This window comes from Dendropsophus ebraccatus, chromosome 8, assembly GCF_027789765.1.
Source record: "Dendropsophus ebraccatus isolate aDenEbr1 chromosome 8, aDenEbr1.pat, whole genome shotgun sequence".
NCBI classification, from domain to species: domain Eukaryota; kingdom Metazoa; phylum Chordata; class Amphibia; order Anura; family Hylidae; genus Dendropsophus; species Dendropsophus ebraccatus.
In genome coordinates this window covers 100,940,101-100,958,740 of record NC_091461.1, presented here as the reverse complement: position 1 = coordinate 100,958,740, position 18,640 = coordinate 100,940,101, and the positions used below count along the sequence as shown (strand labels likewise).

The following is an 18,640-nucleotide window of genomic DNA, read 5'->3' as shown; positions in this document are numbered from 1 at the left end:
CCTGGATCTATTCCCCATCTCTCTAAGTTTGGGAGGAGCTGGCTCAACAGTGACTTTGTCTACTGCACTACTGGCAGCAGAGCCACGCTTTGACACAGACCAGGAACAAGACTGGTGACGTCACCGTGTGCAGACCGGGATGCCGGAGAAGACGCAGATCCTGTATGGGTGAGCGGTGCACATGCACCAAACTATGTGAATGTGTATAAATCCTCCCCTATGACAACAAACAGTGATAGAGCCAGAGAGATCCAGTGCTTGCAGTACACCTCAGACAACACCAGGGATCAGTGATATCTATTATACTGGTCTAATAACTATACACTCCACACAAGGAGTTCATTTACTTTGGATCGTAATCTGCAAACGAACTGACTTTTGAATTTTAACAACAAAGTGGGATCAGTCCAGTGAGCCAGGACTACTACCCCCATCTGCCTGCTTTCACTGTGTGATTCTACTGCAAGTCAGTGAGAGGATGATGGAAATCCCCTTCTTGGTCTGAACCAAAAGACCAGTTCTACCACTTTTTGTGCTGATTATATATTTGAAGCATTGCAGTACAATGACTATATGGCTATTTATATGAGTATCTAGTTGTTTTATACACTTTTACACCTTTATGTTTTGTTTTCTTTTTTCTTCCATTTGTTTTCATATGCTTTTGTACCGCATTCCCTAACCCTCTGTGTTGATCTATTGTACTATAAGGGCCCTGGGGCTTATGTATTTGTATGGTTTATGCTTTTAATGTGTTTATGAGTATTTTATCCTGGACTAGACAGAAAGACATTTCAGGTTTAAGATTTTTTTTTTTAATTATTATATATTTATATATATTTTTATTACATTTTATTACAATAAATTTACACATATTAGATTTTGCTTTGAGGACTGGTATGTTTAAGAATTTTTTAGTTACTGTGTACATTGGATGGTGTATTCCAGTTAACCTCAGCCAAATCAGATACAGGTGAGCTGCACCTTAGATCGTTACTGTGCAGAAAATAAAGCTATAGCAACAGTCTCTGTGGTGGGGGGGCTGCAAATAGGACACAACTGGTAATGCACTGAACGCCAAACAAGTGTGTGGGGTTTTTTTTTTTTTTTTGTCTGTCTTTCTGGGGCACATGTATCAAGGTCTGCACCTAGCGTCGCAAGGCCTCATCTTGTGCAAAATTGTGACATTTTGCACCCTGTCTGCCAAGTGGGCAGGGAGAGTGAGCCTTGAGTGAGCAGAGACATGTCAGGGGTGCACTGGATTAGCTGGTGTGGCTCTAAGGGTGGGTTTACACAGATCTGACAGATTATTGAAGCCAGAGCCAGGAATGGAATGGAGGAGAAATCTCAATCTTTGACCTATTCCCTGTTTTTAGTCTGTTTCTGGCTTTGGCTTAAAAAATCTGTCAGATAAATCTGTGTAAACACACCATTAGTCTTCTGATTAGCAGGATTTATCCAGAGGCGTGGGCAGGGGTATTTGAAATTAGAGGAAGATTTAAACAAAAAAAAAACGTTATACATCAAAATTCTTCTTACCTCTGTTTCCACACGTCCTTCATGACAGCACCGTGACTGGATTAAGGTGTTGACATAAAGGAGAATGCAGCTGAGCTATAAATCCTCACACAACCTGTAAACAAGAGGGGCATTGTTTCTGGAAGAAAGCTTATGATTTTCAAGTTCTAGATATAAATTTATTTTATTTTTTTCTTCTTACATCATGAACATGAGTGGTAGTAGTAAAGGGCAATATGGTTCCCTCTGCTGCTGCCAAACATAAAATGATGTATAAATAATTATATAATTTTTTTTTTTTTTGCACTGAACCTGGAAGCACTGCAATACCAGGTCAATGCCTAGAGAGGACAGAGCAGGCTCTTTTTCCATCTCCTGGTTCTAAAAATCCACTTAATATATGGTCCCCAGATAAGGGACGTATTAGATATTAAACTGATAAGAACAGATACTACACTTGATCTTAACCAAAAGGCTGAGATGCGATATAAACATATACATTTTAAAGGGGAACTGGTGTCAAAAAATTAGAATTCTATTTAAAAAGCTTCAGTCTGCCAGTACTTATCAGCTGCTTCAAGTTCTGCTCGAAGTGGTGTATACTTTCCAGTCTGACATAGTGCTCTATGCTGCCACCTATGTGCATATTAGGAACTGTCCAGAGCAGTAGACAGGTGGCAGCAGAGAGCACTGTGTCAGACTTGGAAAATATACACCACTTCCTGTTGGACATACAACAGCTGATAAATACTTGAGCTTTTTAAATAAATTTATAACTATAATTTTGAAACCAGTTTATTGGAAAGGGGAAAAAAATGCTGGTATTCTTATACAACTGACTCTCCATACTCTCACAGCTAAGCTCTCATAATGCACTGCAATACAGCATGTACCATCGTAAAGGGCAGTGTGGAGATGTAACCATATAGTAAAAGAATTGTGAATGCAGCTCTGGGTGTTGCACATTTACACTGCCTAGCCAGCTGCAGAACCACTGTTTCCAGAAGACTGCTATTGTAGAAAATAATCCACAAATTGTGATTCCCAGATTTATTGCTTTTTATCAAGCGAAGAGCTTGCACAGTATGTCATAGTGGCTCTGCATAGGTCAGAACCCTACAGTATAATATCAGTATCTGAGCCTCCTGTGCATCGATCAGCACTGACTTGTGATACATTTTTTTTTTCTATGTTGCTGTATTCCTGGCCAGCTGCAATATACAGAATAGCGGCATAACTTTGTTTACCATAGTTACTGACAGGACTAATATCTCCAGAACTAAAATATAAAAATTACAGTAGAGATGCAAGTACTGGATGTAGCTATAAGAGTGATAACCTCCATACACTGCAAGCTAGGTTTAGGAACTGTGAAATATTCCAACATAGAAACAGGAAGGGGATCTGCAGCAGGTTTCTCCAATGATGATCATGGCCACATGCAACCCTACCCCAGTCCTGAGCAGATTAGGGTACACAATGTGCTTACCCATCAATATTGTCACTTTGTTCTATAAATTCTGAATGATTACAAAAAATATAAAGTTTCTAGTAAAAAAAAAAAAAAAAAAATCTATGGATATAAAACATATATAGCAGCAGAGAGTATTTGCAACATCTTTTAAACAAGGCTATGAAATCGATTATATTGCCCCTCCCTCATTCAGAAGAAGGTGGAAAGTTCCAGTATCCGTTATTACAGAAAATGCACTGTGGTCGTCACCCACGTTCTTTGGCGTTTTCCAGAGACTAAGTTGATGTTTGCATTGTGAGACCCTGAGGAAAATTGCAATAATCTGCAAAATACAGAGGGAGGGAAATCCCCTTGCAGATGTTTCTTGTGACAACTTGGGCAGGTTTATTGTCCTGTGACTCCGCCTCACAGTTCAGAGGTCACTGAAGTTGAGCTCTGGGGCGCTGTCAGAAAGGTCATCCAGGTCGTTGTCGCTCAGATCACGATTGCTCCGGCTCTTTCTGTCTCTGCTCGTGCTGGATTTTTCTCTGGATCCTACAGGAGCAAACAAGGAAAGTAAACTGGCGGCGCAGAGTGTCAGCAATTAAGGGGGTTGTTCCCAGTGTGAATACTGATAAACAGGAGTGCTCTGTGACAGTCAGGGCATGCTAGGGGTTGTAGTTCTATCACAGCTGAAGATCCAACAGTTACAGAGCACTACTATGTGACGTACAGGATATTGAGGGACTGATACCTCTGGAGATCTCTGCAGTGCCACTAAAGCTGTATGAAGTGTCCTCAGAGCTGATGTCTGCCAGGCTGATTCGCGAGCGCAAGTCATCCACAGAGGACGAGGACTCCGACCTGCTGAGCTTCTGTCTCCGCTCAGACCGCCTGCGCTCTATAGAGAATAAAGCTGAGTTACATTAGTGCCCTCTAGATATCAGTTATATTATACAGGAGGTGACATCAGTGCTGTCCAGATATCAGTTATATTATACAGGAGGTGACATCACTGCTCTCCACATATATTATACAGGAGGAGACATCACCGCTCGGCACATATATTATACAGGAGGTGACATCACCGCTCTCCACATATATTATACAGGAGGTGACATCACTGCTCTCCACATATATTATACAGGAGGTGACATCACCGCTCTCCACATATCAGTTATATTATACAGGAGGTGACATCACTGCTCTCCACATATATTATACAGGAGGTGACATCACCGCTCGGCACATATATTATACAGGAGGTGACATCACCGCTCTCCACATATATTATACAGGAGGTGACATCACTGCTCGGCACATATATTATACAGGAGGTGACATCACCGCTCGGCACATATATTATACAGGAGGTGACATCACCGCTCGGCACATATATTATACAGGAGGTGACATCACTGCTCTCCACATATATTATACAGGAGGTGACATCACTGCTCTCCACATATATTATACAGGAGGTGATATCACCGCTCGGCACATATATTATATAGGAGGTGACATCACCGCTCTCCAGATATATTATACAGGAGGTGACATCACTGCTCTCCACATATATTATACAGGAGATGACATCACCGCTCTCCACATATCAGTTATATTATACAGGAGGTGACATCACCGCTCTCCACATATCAGTTATATTATACAGGAGGTGACATCACTGCTCTCCACATATATTATACAGGAGGTGACATCACTGCTCTCCACATATATTATACAGGAGGTGACATCACTGCTCTCCACATATATTATACAGGAGGTGACATCACTGCTCTCCACATATATTATACAGGAGGTGACATCACCGTTCTCCACATATATTATATAGGAGGTGACATCACCGTTCTCCACATATATTATATAGGAGGTGACATCACCGCTCTCCACATATATTATACAGGAGGTGACATCACACCCCCCCTCCAGCTTTTAAAAGCAGCCATGATGTTGCTCACCAGGCCGGTCGCTCCTCACTCTGTGGGCAGAACATTTCCCCTCCAGAATCCTCACATTTTCCATTAGGTCGCGAATCGATGATCTGTGGAAGATAAATAATAAGATCAAACAAAACAATAGAAATTCTCAGTGAGTCTGTAATATTCCTGTAATCCATCAGTGAATATCGTCTGACAATCAGGCCGCAGGAACATGGAGCTGGCCATGCGGACCCCTCATTCTGTCCTCCCTGCCCTGGGGACACATGTTATCACTGGTGACGATGTAATCACTACGTGGACGTTATACTACAATAGTCTGGAATCTTACCAGGAGCAGAGAGGGTTATGGATAAAAATAATGCTCGATGGAGACACCAGGGGGCGCACTGCTCTAGTGATATTTTTGAGGAGGACGGCAGAATGATGGTTGAAGGTGGAGCCAGACATTTTGTGGTACCTGATCTGCAGTAGATCTCGCTGCACACTCTGTGTATCTGACCGCGCCCGGTCCAGCTCCAAGGTCTGCGTCTGGTGGCTGCTCAGTATCCTCTCCAGCGCCTGGGGGAGAATACAGCAGTATAATAGGTGTGATCGCAGTGATCAGCAACAGTACACCAACACACAAAAACACACACCATGGAATTTTTCTCTTGTGCCCGCTTCAGCTCCTGCCCGTCTGAGATTTGTCGCATTAAGTCGTCCTCTTGTCGGCCTATAGCGAGAAATAACACAAGGTGGTGGGAAGTTCCTGAATATTATAATAAACCACAGACGTGAAAGCCCCTCCCCCGCAGGAGACACTCACGTAATCGTTGGTGCATGTAGTCAGTGTCTCGCCGGAGGCTTTCATATTCCTTCCAAATCAGCTTCTTGCTGCAAGTGGCATAAGCAAAGTGAGATCATCACATTTATAGTTACCATACTGGTGACAGCTGCTCTCTGTTATCAGCCACTGCAGACTGGGAGGAGGACAAAACAATCTATTGCTCCCTATATTATTAAGCAGGTGTAACTACTACACTGGAACAGCTGCAGGGCCCACTGTCCTACAGCTACACAGTGCTCTCTATCCCCTCCCCGCATTAATCCCTACAATCATAGAGAGAACAGTGTGGTCATACCGTTACAGCTGCACAATAATCTCTATCGCCTCCTCCTACTCATCCCTACGATTATAGAAAGAACTGTGTGGTCATACAGTTACAGCTGCACAGTGCTCTCTATCTCCTCCCCCCACTCATCCCTATAATCATAGAGAGAACTGTGTGCTCATACAACTACAGTTGCACAGTGCTCTCTATTGCCTCCCCGCACTCATCCCTACGAGAACTTTGTGGTCAAGCAGTTGCAACTGCACAGTGCTCTCTATCCTTCCCTCCAATCATATATATGATTATAGAGGGAAAAGTGTGGTCATACAGTTACAGCTACATGGTGATCTTTATCCCCTCCCTGGACTCACATATATGATCATGGAACTATGTGGTAACTGTGTACAGTGACAGCTGTACAGTCCTCTCTATGCCCTCCCTGCACTCTAGGATTATAGAGAGAACTGTGTGGCCATACAGTTACAAAAAAAGAGAGAGGGAATCTGAGAGGAATCTGAGAGGAATCTGAGGAAGCGTGCATACGCGCGAAATGGCCGTCATGAGTATGTTGTTTGTGTAGGATCGTGGCATCTGTCTATGTTTTTACCTGCTATGAAATAAAGAAACTCTGCATCAGATCGGTGAGTGCCTTCAGCTTCTTTTCTCACTATTCTTTGCCTAAGTGTTGTATCTGCCATGTGAAGTGCACCCCGATGTAAGTTATTACGCTGGTCCTGAAGTTTACCCAAGGTCCACTTTAGTGCTGGTGGAAGAAGTTCCGGTGATTTCTTCTCAAGACTGTGATGCCATACAGTTACAGCTACACAGGGATCTCTATCCCCTCCCTGCACATATCCCTACCATCATAGAAAGAACTGTGTGGTTATACAGTTAAAGTTTATTCCCACGTTAAGTGAAACATAGACAGCCGTGCGGCTGTGTCATTATTCAAACACTTGCCCTGCTCCTAGCATTATACTGAAACAACATGCAGTGCAGGGGCAGATGCACAGTGCTCTCTATCCCTCCCGCCAATCATTTTTATGATCCTAGAGAGAATGGTGTGGTCATACAGTTACATGGTGATCTTTATCCCCTCCCTGGACTCACATCTGTGGTCATGGAACTATGTGGTAACTGTGTACTGTACAGTTACAGCTATATAGTCCTCTCTATCTCCTCTGTGCACTCAACTCTAGGATTATAGAAAGAACTGTGTAGTCATACAGTTACAGCTGCACAGTCCTCTCTATCCCCTCCCTGCACTCATCTTTAGGATCATTAAGACAACTGTGTCGCCACACAGTTACAGCTATACAGTCCCCTCCCAGCACACGTATCAGTCTTGTTGTATTTAATTTATAACACGTAGGAGTTTTCTATGGGACGACGCCTTTTCTAGTTCTTCATTTCGTGTCAATGTGCTTTCTACTCTGGTCACATCCAGAGCTGTATTTACAATTTTGCTGTAAACTACTTGGAATCAGTCAATGCGACACACACTCCTCCACAGCACAGCTGAATTGTGGGTAATGTACTTTTACCATCCTTACTGATGGTGGTCATGTTGCTTCGCCTTTACTTACGTTTCGTTCACCTCCTGTAGGATGCTGCTGGCGGAGCGCAGGGAGGGACTGGACCCGCGGTTGGAGGATTCCCTCACTTTGTCCTCCAGGTGGTGCAGTTCACTCGCCAGCTCTTGTCGCAGTCCTTCCATCTTCCTCTCCAGCACAGACTCGGACACATCCAGCCCACGCGAGGCTCCGAGCCGCCGCACCTCATCTGCACGACATGGGAAAAGTTACTGACACTCCTCCCCTACCGTACACATGGCAGCCCACACCACCCAGAGCCGGCAGCCCACACTCCTATTCACGTGCAGCTGGACTAATGCTAAAGCGAGATGTGCAAGATTTATTACCCAGTGATAACCAACCCCATTTGATCAGACTGTTATGTGTACGTCCTTCATTATGCGATCACTTTAAGCTTATTATGTGTGAGGCAGGAAGTTGTAACCCTCGCCTCCTACCTTCCAAGCTCTGTATGCGCTGGAGATGGAGGTCGCGGTCTCGCTCCAGACGTCCGATGGCCTGATGCAGGGAGGTTATCATCTGAAGAGAACACAAAGGATAAGACACACTCCTCACTACAGTATGTGAAGCCAGGGAGCCCCCTGGTGGTCACTGCAAATCTGCAGGACTTAAAAGTGGTTAGGATAAGAAAATATCAGATTGTGGGGTCTGACCCCCTAAAGATAAGGCGCTCCAATTGGAGTTGCATTAGATTCACAAAGTCATATGTTTTTGCAGCTTCTCCCATTCACTTTAACGGGTCTGTTCACACATGCAGTGTCAGGAACAGCCATTAACAAATATATGGCACAGTGGCTGGTAAACAATGAAAGGGATGCTGGGAGTCAGGCCCCCACTAATCTGATACGGACAGCCTATACCATATGAAGGATACATACTGAGGGCACTGTTCTCCAACCTGTGGCAAAACTACAATTCACAGTAAGCCTGGCAGCTGTCTGTCTGGACATGCTGGGAGTCAGGGCCGGACTGGTAATCTGGCAGTTTGGGCACATGCCAGAGGGGTTTCTGTGCTGAGTGGGCCGGTCTCCTCTTCCCCTGAATGATGCGGCCTGCACTGCACAGCCTAGTAAATCACGGACTATAGGAGGCTGTGTAATGTAGACTAGGCCGTACAGGGGAACAGCAGCTGTCACACTGTATGTAGCCGCTGGTATTCTCCTCTACAGGTCCCTAACAGGGCCCCACCTCCTCTGCAGCCATAATCACAGGAGTACTTAGTAGTATGTTAGTGGCACATGCGGTATAAAGCGGGTACGTTAGTGGCACATGTGGTATATAGCGGGGAGATTAGTGGCACATGCAGTTTATATGCATTGTGTGAATGGAGTACTCTGCTGTTTTATGGTATGTTAGCAGTGTCCTGTGATTCATGTCTAGTGGGTTATATAAAGGCATGTATATATATACATACATTTTCAGGTCCATGGTGTTTTTATCATATGCTGTAGGTGTTTATTTCCTATTAATATGCCTGCCTATGGGGAAGTCAAGCTGCATTTTGGAAGAAAAAAAAAAAAGTATTAAACATTGCTGAAAAAAACACCACTATTAAAAGCCATTGTCAACGCTCCACGCCACTTCCAGGATGAACTTGTCTCTGCAGTGACACCCTGGGGCACTGCTGAAACGAGTTTGTCCCAAAAGTAGCGCCTGCATCGCTCATGGGGGGACACAGAAGGATATTGAGGGAGCAAGGTAAGATAAGGATAAGATGTTATATGTTTTATATAAGGGCAGCACAATATCAAGTTTTTAGGTGCTGGTGTACCACTTTAAATATGTTTTACATAAACCAGACAGCAAGCAGGCCTTTGTGCACCCAATATCCAATTGGGACATACCACCGATGCTGAATCTGTGGGGATCTGACAACCCCGGATGATAAGCGACGGGGCACGTACCTTGGCCTGTGCCAGCAGCTGGCTGCTCAGATTGACCATGTCCTCAGAGGAGACCTGTGGCGTATAGGCTAACGGCGTGTATGGCGAGGAGGGTTTAATGGCCGAGATGTCCTCGTAAGCGGCTCCTCTTCTGACAGGCGGCGAATCATAGTGAAAATCTGAAAGAAAAAAATATATATACACACAATGAAAAACATGATATCAGAAATCTATGTGATACTCTACATTCTATCCGACATTAAAAGGGCCAGAGTCCAGTTTTATAATAATTTCTTCACCATCTTTAGGGAACAGCAACATTCTCATTTACCGACAGTAAGCAGAGATCTTAAGAATGGGAAAGAGACACAAAGTATATTACACAGTAGTAGAGGTGAACCAGACTCAGATCCACACAATCGTCTACTTGGATGAGAACTCCACAAGTGAGTTGGATACACTCCTATTGACCACGTATCTAACTCCCCATAGTATGAGATACAGTTAAAAGGGGCTATACAGGATTTTTAAAAAACATGGCTGTGTGTGGTATTACAACTCAGCTCAATTCACATTAATAGAATTGAGCTGCAATGCCCCCCACACACAGACAGACGAGTGGCACTGTTTCTGGGAGAAAAACATTTGAACCCTGCAGATTGTTGGGGGGGTAACGTGAGGTAAGGGGCTGTGACCCCAGAGGTAGTTGGAGGTTTTACCTTTGGTGACGTCTCCCCGGGTGTACAGCCGCTCCTGCAGGAAACAGAGTATGTCAAAGGTGTGTATCACAACACAATGTAACAAAACCTCAGCAGCGGCGCCGCTGCCATGTAACAACCACATGATCTCCAATGTAACTCCTCTATATATGATCGACCACAAGACAACGACATATAGCAGAGGTAGGTGGTGCCGCAACACGACAGCAGCAAAACAACGCTGCATTTGTATAAAAGTTCCACAACTGACTCATTTCTGCACTAGTGTCAAGACCTCTGCTTGCTGTGCTTGAGGGAGAACAGATCTCTCTCCTGCCCTGATTGTAATAAACCAGGAACGGGGAACCTTTGGCCCTCCAGCTGTTGCAAAACTACAATTCCCATCATGCCTGGACAGCCAAAGCGAAGCTTTGGCTGTCCAGGCATGATGGGAATTGTAGTTTTTCAACAGCGGGAGGGCCAAAGGTTCCCCATTCCTGGTTTATTACAATGTATCCGCCTGAGGATTGTCCAGACTGGATGCAAGTGTAACAAACCCTCATCAAGTGTTAGTTCCGGCATCTGGATAGAAACAATTTCCTGACAGATAGCAGAGACCTAGAAAACATGAATTGAAGCATAAGGTTTATTAGAACTTTTCCAATGGCACAACCAAGAGCGAATGACCCCCGCCCTGGTCGCGTCCCACCATCGGTGACCTCTGACCTTGATCTTCGCCATGCTGTCGTCTGCCGCTGTGAGGACGGCATCCAGCTTGTGGTCCCAGTTCATGGAGGCGTCAGATCGGCAATATCCAATGATGGAAATCTCTGAGGAAGAGAACATATATATATATATATATTAGGAATAGTGAACATCAGGGCTCACAGCTGAGGGTTTGTTACAATGTGTATGATCTACACAAGCACTATAATAGTGGTTTACAACATATCACTCTCCAACCACTGTAAACTACAACTCCCAGCATGCCATCTATTGGCTGTCCGTGCCTGCTGGGAGTTGTAGTTTTGCAACAGTTGGAGACACAAATTAGAGAACAATGGTCTATTGTATGAACTGACTGATACATTGTAACAGATAAGTATCCTTACTGGATATCAGGGTGTCCCCCAGCACTGACAGCAAGCAGAGCTCCTGCCACAGATCATGAGCAGGCCTCCCGCCCTGTAAGCTGTATATCATAGAGAGAGATTAGCCCCGGCTACTCTTACCTCCGCTCCCCTCGTCTCCTCCACCGTATGTTCAAACCGTCTCCCGGGCACCAGCTGCGTCCTGCTCTCGGTAACGGCACCTGCCGCAGAGGACGCCGGGATGTGTAGTTCTCTTGGTTACGTTTGAAGCGGAAACAGGTGGAAAGGAAACTACAAGTCCCATGAGTCACCGCGCAGTGTTATTGTACACGTCACATTGGACCCGCCTCGTACTACAAGTTCCATGAGGCGCCGCGGCTGGAGGTGACTGGTAGCGGGCACCATGGGCGCACACGTGGAAATCCTGGAGAAGCTGCGGGGGGCGCTAGAGCCGCAGGGGTTCGAGGTGCATCCCTTCCAGGTAACGTGAGGTCTCTGTGACTGCACCTCAGTAATGGTGGAGGCGACTCAGTGAGTGAGAGACTATGGAGGAGGCATGACCCAGGGCAGAGCTCTCCAGCTGCTGCAGAACTATAACCCGTGTACTATGATAGGTTATTCTGGGAGATGGAGGATCGAAGCGGAGCCACCCGCTGGGGATTATCTCTAATAGATTGGCTGGGGGTGTGTCTGAGGAGGAAGCTCAGTGGGTAAGAGACTGGGGGTGTGTCTGAGGAGGAAGGTCAGTGGGTAAGAGGCTGGGGGTGTGTCTGAGGAGGAAGCTCAGTGGGTAAGAGGCTGGGGGTGTGTCTGAGGAGGAAGCTCAGTGGGTAAGAGGCTGGGGGTGTGTCTGAGGAGGAAGCTCAGTGGGTAAGAGGCTGGGGGTGTGTCTGAGGAGGAAGCTCAGTGGGTAAGAGGCTGGGGGTGTGTCTGAGGAGGAAGCTCAGTGGGTAAGAGGCTGGGGGGGTGTCTGAGGAGGAAGGTCAGTGGGTAAGAGGCTGGGGGTGTGTCTGAGGAGGAAGGCCAGTGGGTAAGAGGCTGGGGGTGTGTCTGAGGAGGAAGGTAAGAGACTAGGGGTGTGTCTGAGGAGGAAGGTCAGTGGGTAAGAGACTGTGGGTGTGTCTGAGGAGGAAGGTCAGTGGGTAAGAGGCTGGGGGTGTGTCTGAGGAGGAAGGCCAGTGGGTAAGAGGCTGGGGGTGTGTCTGAGGAGGAAGGTAAGAGACTAGGGGTGTGTCTGAGGAGGAAGGTCAGTGGGTAAGAGGCTGGAGGGGTGTCTGAGGAGGAAGGTCAGTGGGTAAGAGGCTGGTTGTGTGTCTGAGGAGGAAGCTCAGTGGGTAAGAGACTGGGGGGTGTCTGAGGAAGAAGTCCAGTGGGTAAGAGACTGGGGGTGTGTCTGAGGAGGAAGGTCAGTGGGTAAGAGACTGGGGGTGTGTCCGAGGAGGAAGGTCAGTGGGTAAGAGGCTGGGGGTGTGTCTGAGGAGGAAGCTCAGTGGGTAAAAGGCTGGGGTGTGACTGAGGAGGAAGCTCAGTGGGTAAGAGACTGGGGGTGTGTCTGAGGAGGAAGGTCAGTGGGTAAGAGACTGTGGGTGTGTCTGAGGAGGAAGGTCAGTGGGTAAGAGGCTGGGGGTGTGTCTGAGGAGGAAGGTCAGTGGGTAAGAGGCTGGGGGTGTGTCTGAGGAGGAAGGTCAGTGGGTAAGAGGCTGGGGGTGTGTCTGAGGAGGAAGGTCAGTGGGTAAGAGGCTGGGGGTGTGTCTGAGGAGGAAGGTCAGTGGGTAAGAGGCTGGGGGTGTGTCTGAGGAGGAAGGTCAGTGGGTAAGAGGCTGGGGGTGTCTGAGGAGGAAGCTCAGTGGGTAAGAGGCTGGGGGTGTCTGAGGAGGAAGCTCAGTGGGTAAGAGACTGGGGATGTGTCTGAGGAGGAAGGCCAGTGGGTAAGAGACTGGGGGGTGTCTGAGGAGGAAGGTAAGAGACTAGGGGTGTGTCTGAGGAGGAAGGTCGGTGGGTAAGAGACTGGGGGGTGTCTGAGGAGGAAGCTCAGTGGGTAAGAGACTGGGGTGTGTCTGAGGAGGAAGGTCAGTGGGTAAGAGACTGGGGGTGTGTCCGAGGAGGAAGGTCAGTGGGTAAGAGGCTGGGGGTGTGTCTGAGGAGGAAGCTCAGTGGGTAAAAGGCTGGGGTGTGACTGAGGAGGAAGCTCAGTGGGTAAGAGACTGGGGGTGTGTCTGAGGAGGAAGGTCAGTGGGTAAGAGACTGTGGGTGTGTCTGAGGAGGAAGGTCAGTGGGTAAGAGGCTGGGGGTGTGTCTGAGGAGGAAGGTCAGTGGGTAAGAGGCTGGGGGTGTGTCTGAGGAGGAAGGTCAGTGGGTAAGAGGCTGGGGGTGTGTCTGAGGAGGAAGGTCAGTGGGTAAGAGGCTGGGGGTGTGTCTGAGGAGGAAGGTCAGTGGGTAAGAGGCTGGGGGTGTCTGAGGAGGAAGCTCAGTGGGTAAGAGGCTGGGGGTGTCTGAGGAGGAAGCTCAGTGGGTAAGAGACTGGGGATGTGTCTGAGGAGGAAGGCCAGTGGGTAAGAGACTGGGGGGTGTCTGAGGAGGAAGGTAAGAGACTAGGGGTGTGTCTGAGGAGGAAGGTCGGTGGGTAAGAGACTGGGGGGTGTCTGAGGAGGAAGCTCAGTGGGTAAGAGACTGGGGGGTGTCTGAGGAGGAAGCTCAGTGGGTAAGAGACTGGGGGGGTGTCTGAGGAGGAAGGTCGGTGGGTAAGAGACTGGGGGGTGTCTGAGGAGGAAGCTCAGTGGGTAAGAGGCTGGGGGGTGTCTGAGGAGGAAGCTCAGTGGGTAAGAGACTAGGGGTGTGTCTGAGGAGGAAGGTCAGTGGGTAAGAGAATGGGGGATGTCTGAGGGAAGGTCAGTGGGTAAGAGTGGAGGAATTTCTATAGATGAGGGTCAGTGGGTAAGAGGCTGGGGGTGTGTCTGAGGAGGAAGGTAAGAGACTGGGGGGGTGTCTGAGGAGGAAGCTCAGTGGGTAAGGGACTGGGGGTGTGTCTGAGGAGGAAGCTCAGTGGGTAAGAGGCTGGGGTGTGTCTGAGGAGGAAGGTAAGAGACTAGGGGTGTGTCTGAGGAGGAAGGTCAGTGGGTAAGAGAGTGGAGGAATTTCTATAGATGAGGGTCAGTGGGTAAGAGGCTGGGGGGTTCACTAAGGAGGAGAACCAGTGGGTAAGGGCCTAGAGGATCTGTAAGAGTCCTTTTACACACACAGATTTCTCTTACAGATAATTGAAGTCAAAGTCAGGAACAGACTATAAACAGGTAACGGGCTATACAGGAAAGACTGAGATTTTCTCTTTTTAAATCTGTTCCTGGCTTTGTCTTTAATAATCTTTCACATAAATCTGTGTGTAAAAAGACCCTAAGGAGGAGGGTAAGTGGGTAAGAGACTTGGGTATCTGGGGAAGAGGGTCAGTGTGTAAGAGACTGGGGGGATGTCTCAGGAGGAGGGTCAGTGGGTAAGAGTGGGGTGTACGTCTAAGGAGGAGGATCAGTGTGTTAGAAACTGGCGTGTATTTCTAAGGAGGGTCAGTGGGTAAGAGATGAGTATGTCTGGGGGTGAATGACTGAGGTAGAAAGTAAATGGATAAATGACTTCCAGAGGAATATGTGAGTGGATGTGACTCGCTGGGTAAGAGACTCCATAGCATCCTGTTCTGAGTTTTCAGTTGTGGCTCATACATATACACGGATTTACATTGCCTCCCCTCCCATTTTGCTTTCTTTGCAGGTGTCTTGGTACAATGGTGTCCTGGAGTCAGTCTTCCACCTCTCGTACCCTCCGGACACATTGGCGTTTGTCGTGCTCAGCTCACCCTCCATGTTTGAGAAGTCGTTTAAGCCTTTTCTTGCTCAGCGCAAGTTGCAGAGTCTCCGGGATCCGATTGATCAGTGTGTGGCCCACCACATGAGGCTGGCGCAGGAGGTGGGTGCAGCGACCGCTCTGGAGGTTGGGTTGAAATGAAGATGGATAGCATGGGACATGGTGATGGGGCTGGATGGATACAGCTGTTAATGGGAGGGGTCTGGGTAAGGAAGGTTACATATAAACCTGGAAAGGCATGGGGTTGAGACCAGGATGAGTGGGTTGGGTATTGATAGGGACATTGGGTACCGGGGGATCTGGATGGAGGAGGTTAGGCAGGGGCGTGGTCTGGATGGAGGAGATTAAGCAGGGGCGTGGTCTAGACGGAGGAAGTTAAGCAGGGGTGTGGATGGAGGAGGTTATGCAGGGACATGGTCTGTATGAAGAAGGGTTAAGCAGGGGTGTAGTCTGGATTGAGGAAGTTAAGCAGTGGTGTAGATGGATGAGGTTAAGCAGGGTCTGGCTGAGGGAGGTTAAGCAGGGGCGGGGTCTGACTGGGGGAGGTTAAGCAGGGGCGTAGACTGGATGGAGGAGGTTAAGCAGGGGCATAGACTGGATGGAGGAGGTTAAGCAGGGGCGTGGTCTGGGTAGAGGAGGCTAGGCAGGGGTGTGGTCTGGAGAGAGGAGGTTAGGCATGGGTGTGGTCTGGATGGAGGAGGTTAAGCAGGGGCGTGGTCTGGATAGAGGAGGTTAGGCAGGGGTGTGGTCTGGAGAGAGGAGGTTAGGCAGGGGTGTGGTCTGGAGAGAGGAGGTTAGGCAGGGGTGTGGTCTGGAGAGAGGAGGTTAGGCAGGGGTGTGGATGGGGGAGGTTAAGCAGGGGCATGGTCTGGTTTATTTTTGTTAATTGTAGTTTAGTTAACTTTAGCTTCTCCTTCTCAGAAATTCCCGTTGCACAAAATTGACGTTATCTATGACTATGAGCTCCACCCCAATCGGCGTCCAAAGGTTCTCATGCAAACGGCGGCGCACGTGTCCGGAGCAGCGTACTATTACCAGAGGAGCGACGTGGAGGAGGATCCCTGGGGGAAGCAGGTGAGTGGTAGGGGCGAACCGGCTGAGGTTTGGGTTCGTATGAATCTGAACTATCGGCTTCTGATTCCAGCTGTCTGGAAAGGGTGGATACAGCCTGAGGACCGCCTAGAAAACTGGGATAAAGCCTATGGCTATGGCTGTATCCCAGTTTTCCAGGCGGTCCTCAAGGTTGTATCCACCCGCTGCACGGAGCTGGCAGACAGCGGGAATAAGAAGCCGAGAGTTCAGGTTCATCCCTAGTGAGTGGCCACTGAGGTGTCAGACTGCTGAAGCTGCCAGGAGGCAATCAGGGCTTTGGATCATGTTTGACTGGTGAAGCTGTAGCTGCTGCAGCACTTCTTGGATGTTGTCAGTCACTATTAAGAACAGGTGACTTCATGCCTATAGTAAGGGTTCTGCAAAACCTCTTCAGAATGTAGTAAGATCATGTCGATAACTATGAGAAGGCTGGTCACAGCTGGAGGAGACCTCAGGATATATGATGGGTGGGGGCCGCGGTGGGTGGAGTCAGCAGGGAGCTGGGGCCGCATGACCTCCTGATCCCCTCTTGGTGCCTCTCCTGGAAGTTTATCGGATTTCTCGCCTCCATAATCCATTCTCTCTCCTGAGGATTAATGGAGCAAAGTCCAAGGAAACTTTCCCCTAGCTCTTACTGGTGTGGAGTCCTCCCCCTCATCTGTTCAGCCTGAGCCATCTGGTTCACGAACAGAATTCTAGAACTACAGACAGAGGCAAAGCCGAAGAAGATCATAGTCAAGCCCTGTATGGTGACACCCCAACCATGGTAACACTTCTCTTTTTCATTGCTGTGGCCAGTTCCTCAGCACGCCCTCTAGGTGTCAGTATTGTGTTAGTAGTTCATATTAACTGTTTCCTTACCGACACTGATTCCTTTGTGTCTTTTCTTCTTTCAGAAGATGTTTGGTGTCTGTATCCATCCCCGGTTCGGGGGCTGGTTTGCCATCCGCGCTGTGCTGGTTTTCACCGATGTCCAGGCCACCCATTTGGCAAAGACTCTGCCCATAGACTGTGTGCCTGGTAGGGAGGAGCGGATAAAACTTCTGGAGAACTTCAACTATAACTGGAGGGATGGGAAGTATCGGGATGTGCTCGCAGCAGAGGAGCGGTATTCAGCGGAGCAGACTCTGTACTTCGCTACTCCTCCTGCAGAGAGACTGAAACTGCTGGAAATGTGGGGACATCCTATCCCACCCTGCTGAGACTGTGCCGGGCCCTCTGCTCTGCAGCATCATGTGTCTCTTCCCGCTCATTAGGTCATGGGGCCCCTCATCCTACACGGTTATCTGCAAACTGCTGCAACACTACAGCTCCCAGCATGCAGCGGGTGGGGCTCGGCTTCTGGTACTTAGGCTTTTGGTGTTATTTTTGATCTGTACGTTTTCAGAATTATTTATTAGTTTTTTAGGTAATTTATTATTTGGGAAAAGATTTTATCAGATGAAGCAAACTTTTATTTTTGTAATCAGATTCTAATAAAATCAGAACTTTATCTGCAGTTTCCTGGTTTGTGAGGGGCCTCTAGAGGGATGTTGTAGAATAATAGGGGAGGGGGCATCTAGAAGGATGTTCTAGAACGTAGGTGTCAAACTCAGGCCCTCCAGCTGTTACAAAACTACAATTCCCATCATGCCTGGACAGCCAGAGCTTTAGCTGTCCAGGCATGGTGGGAATTGTAGTTTTGTAGCAGCTGGAGGGCCTGAGTTTGACACCCATGTTCTAGAATATAAGGGAGGGATGCTCTAGAATAAGAATAGGGGAGGGGCCTCTAGAGGGATGCTTTACAATGGGGGGGGGGGAGCTAGATGGATGTTCTAGAAAAATAGGGGAGGGGCCTCTAGGGAGGTGTTTTGAAAAATATGGGAGAACTTTTAGGGTTGAAGGAGAAGTCCGGCATTTTTGAAAATTCAGCAGGGGGAAATTGATTACAAGTCTTAACTTACCTCTCCCTGTGGTGAGCGCTCAGCCAACCAGTGACTGGAGTGGCGTCCCTCCCCAGTCACTGATTGGCTGAGCGGCCAGTTCATCAGCCGGGTAATGAAGCGTCAGCTACGGAGATCCCAGAACCTGTTCGGGGTCCTGAATCAGGTCCTGCCGCTCGCCGCGGGTATGGGGAGAGGTAAGTTCATACTTGTTATCTAATCCCCCCCCCGCCCCTGATTAATTTTAATAAATGCCGGACTTCTCCTTTTAATTCATATGGAAATTGGAGTTTTAGGGGAGGGGCTTCCAGAGTTCTGAATTATAGTCGGGGCCTGACAAATGAATATTTTAGGACGAGCTCCTGAAAGGACTTTTACAGACATTACTCTGACTCTGCCCTCCCATAATGCATTTATGACATAGAAGTTGCCATCTCTGCTCTCCCATAATGCATCTCTCTTTGGAAGAGACCCAGACACAGTG

The 18,640-nt window shown here is 48.0% G+C and overlaps 2 protein-coding genes and 1 non-coding gene across 4 annotated transcripts; 1 reads left to right on the top strand and 2 right to left on the bottom strand.

Annotated features, from left to right (window-relative positions):
• Nucleotides 1-1,814: 1,814 nt before the first annotated feature.
• On the bottom strand, nucleotides 1,815-2,005 carry LOC138800204 (U2 spliceosomal RNA). Its single transcript, XR_011364406.1, has one exon. It is a non-coding gene; the product is annotated as a U2 spliceosomal RNA (small nuclear RNA).
• Nucleotides 2,006-3,124: 1,119 nt separating this feature from the next.
• Nucleotides 3,125-11,686, bottom strand: CCDC159 (coiled-coil domain containing 159). Of its 2 annotated transcripts, none has more exons than XM_069981243.1 (12): nucleotides 11,432-11,686; nucleotides 10,926-11,029; nucleotides 10,221-10,254; nucleotides 9,523-9,680; nucleotides 8,056-8,137; nucleotides 7,610-7,805; nucleotides 5,738-5,805; nucleotides 5,568-5,644; nucleotides 5,390-5,490; nucleotides 4,951-5,033; nucleotides 3,726-3,872; nucleotides 3,125-3,526 (listed from the first exon to the last, which is right to left on the bottom strand). In XM_069981243.1, exons 2-12 carry the CDS (start codon nucleotides 10,989-10,991, stop codon nucleotides 3,405-3,407), a joined length of 1,134 nt encoding a protein of 377 aa, XP_069837344.1. In that variant the 5' UTR covers nucleotides 10,992-11,029; nucleotides 11,432-11,686; the 3' UTR covers nucleotides 3,125-3,404. The 2 variants fall into 2 exon arrangements, with proteins under 2 accessions (XP_069837344.1, XP_069837345.1); XM_069981244.1 differs by lacking the exon at nucleotides 11,432-11,686 and adding an exon at nucleotides 10,757-10,817 and having other exon boundaries at nucleotides 10,926-11,006.
• Nucleotides 11,496-17,726, top strand: MMACHC (metabolism of cobalamin associated C). The gene is made up of 4 exons (XM_069981245.1): nucleotides 11,496-11,771; nucleotides 15,050-15,244; nucleotides 16,064-16,216; nucleotides 17,131-17,726. Exons 1-4 carry the CDS (start codon nucleotides 11,694-11,696, stop codon nucleotides 17,434-17,436), a joined length of 732 nt encoding a protein of 243 aa, XP_069837346.1. The 5' UTR covers nucleotides 11,496-11,693; the 3' UTR covers nucleotides 17,437-17,726.
• Nucleotides 17,727-18,640: the final 914 nt, after the last annotated feature.

Excerpts from the sequence above, each read along its gene's own strand:
- CCDC159 (XM_069981243.1), bottom strand. The coding sequence starts at position 10,991 with ATGAACTGGGACCACAAGCTGGATGCCGTCCTCACAGCGGCAGACGAC. Across the intron at positions 8,138-9,522 it reads AGCTGCTGGCACAGGCCAAG|ATGATAACCTCCCTGCATCA; the intron begins GTACGTGCCCCG and ends TGTTCTCTTCAG. Across the intron at positions 5,491-5,567 it reads CACAAGAGAAAAATTCCATG|GCGCTGGAGAGGATACTGAG; the intron begins GTGTGTGTTTTT and ends ATTCTCCCCCAG.
- MMACHC (XM_069981245.1), top strand. The coding sequence starts at position 11,694 with ATGGGCGCACACGTGGAAATCCTGGAGAAGCTGCGGGGGGCGCTAGAG. Across the intron at positions 11,772-15,049 it reads TCGAGGTGCATCCCTTCCAG|GTGTCTTGGTACAATGGTGT; the intron begins GTAACGTGAGGT and ends CTTTCTTTGCAG. Across the intron at positions 15,245-16,063 it reads ACATGAGGCTGGCGCAGGAG|AAATTCCCGTTGCACAAAAT; the intron begins GTGGGTGCAGCG and ends TCTCCTTCTCAG.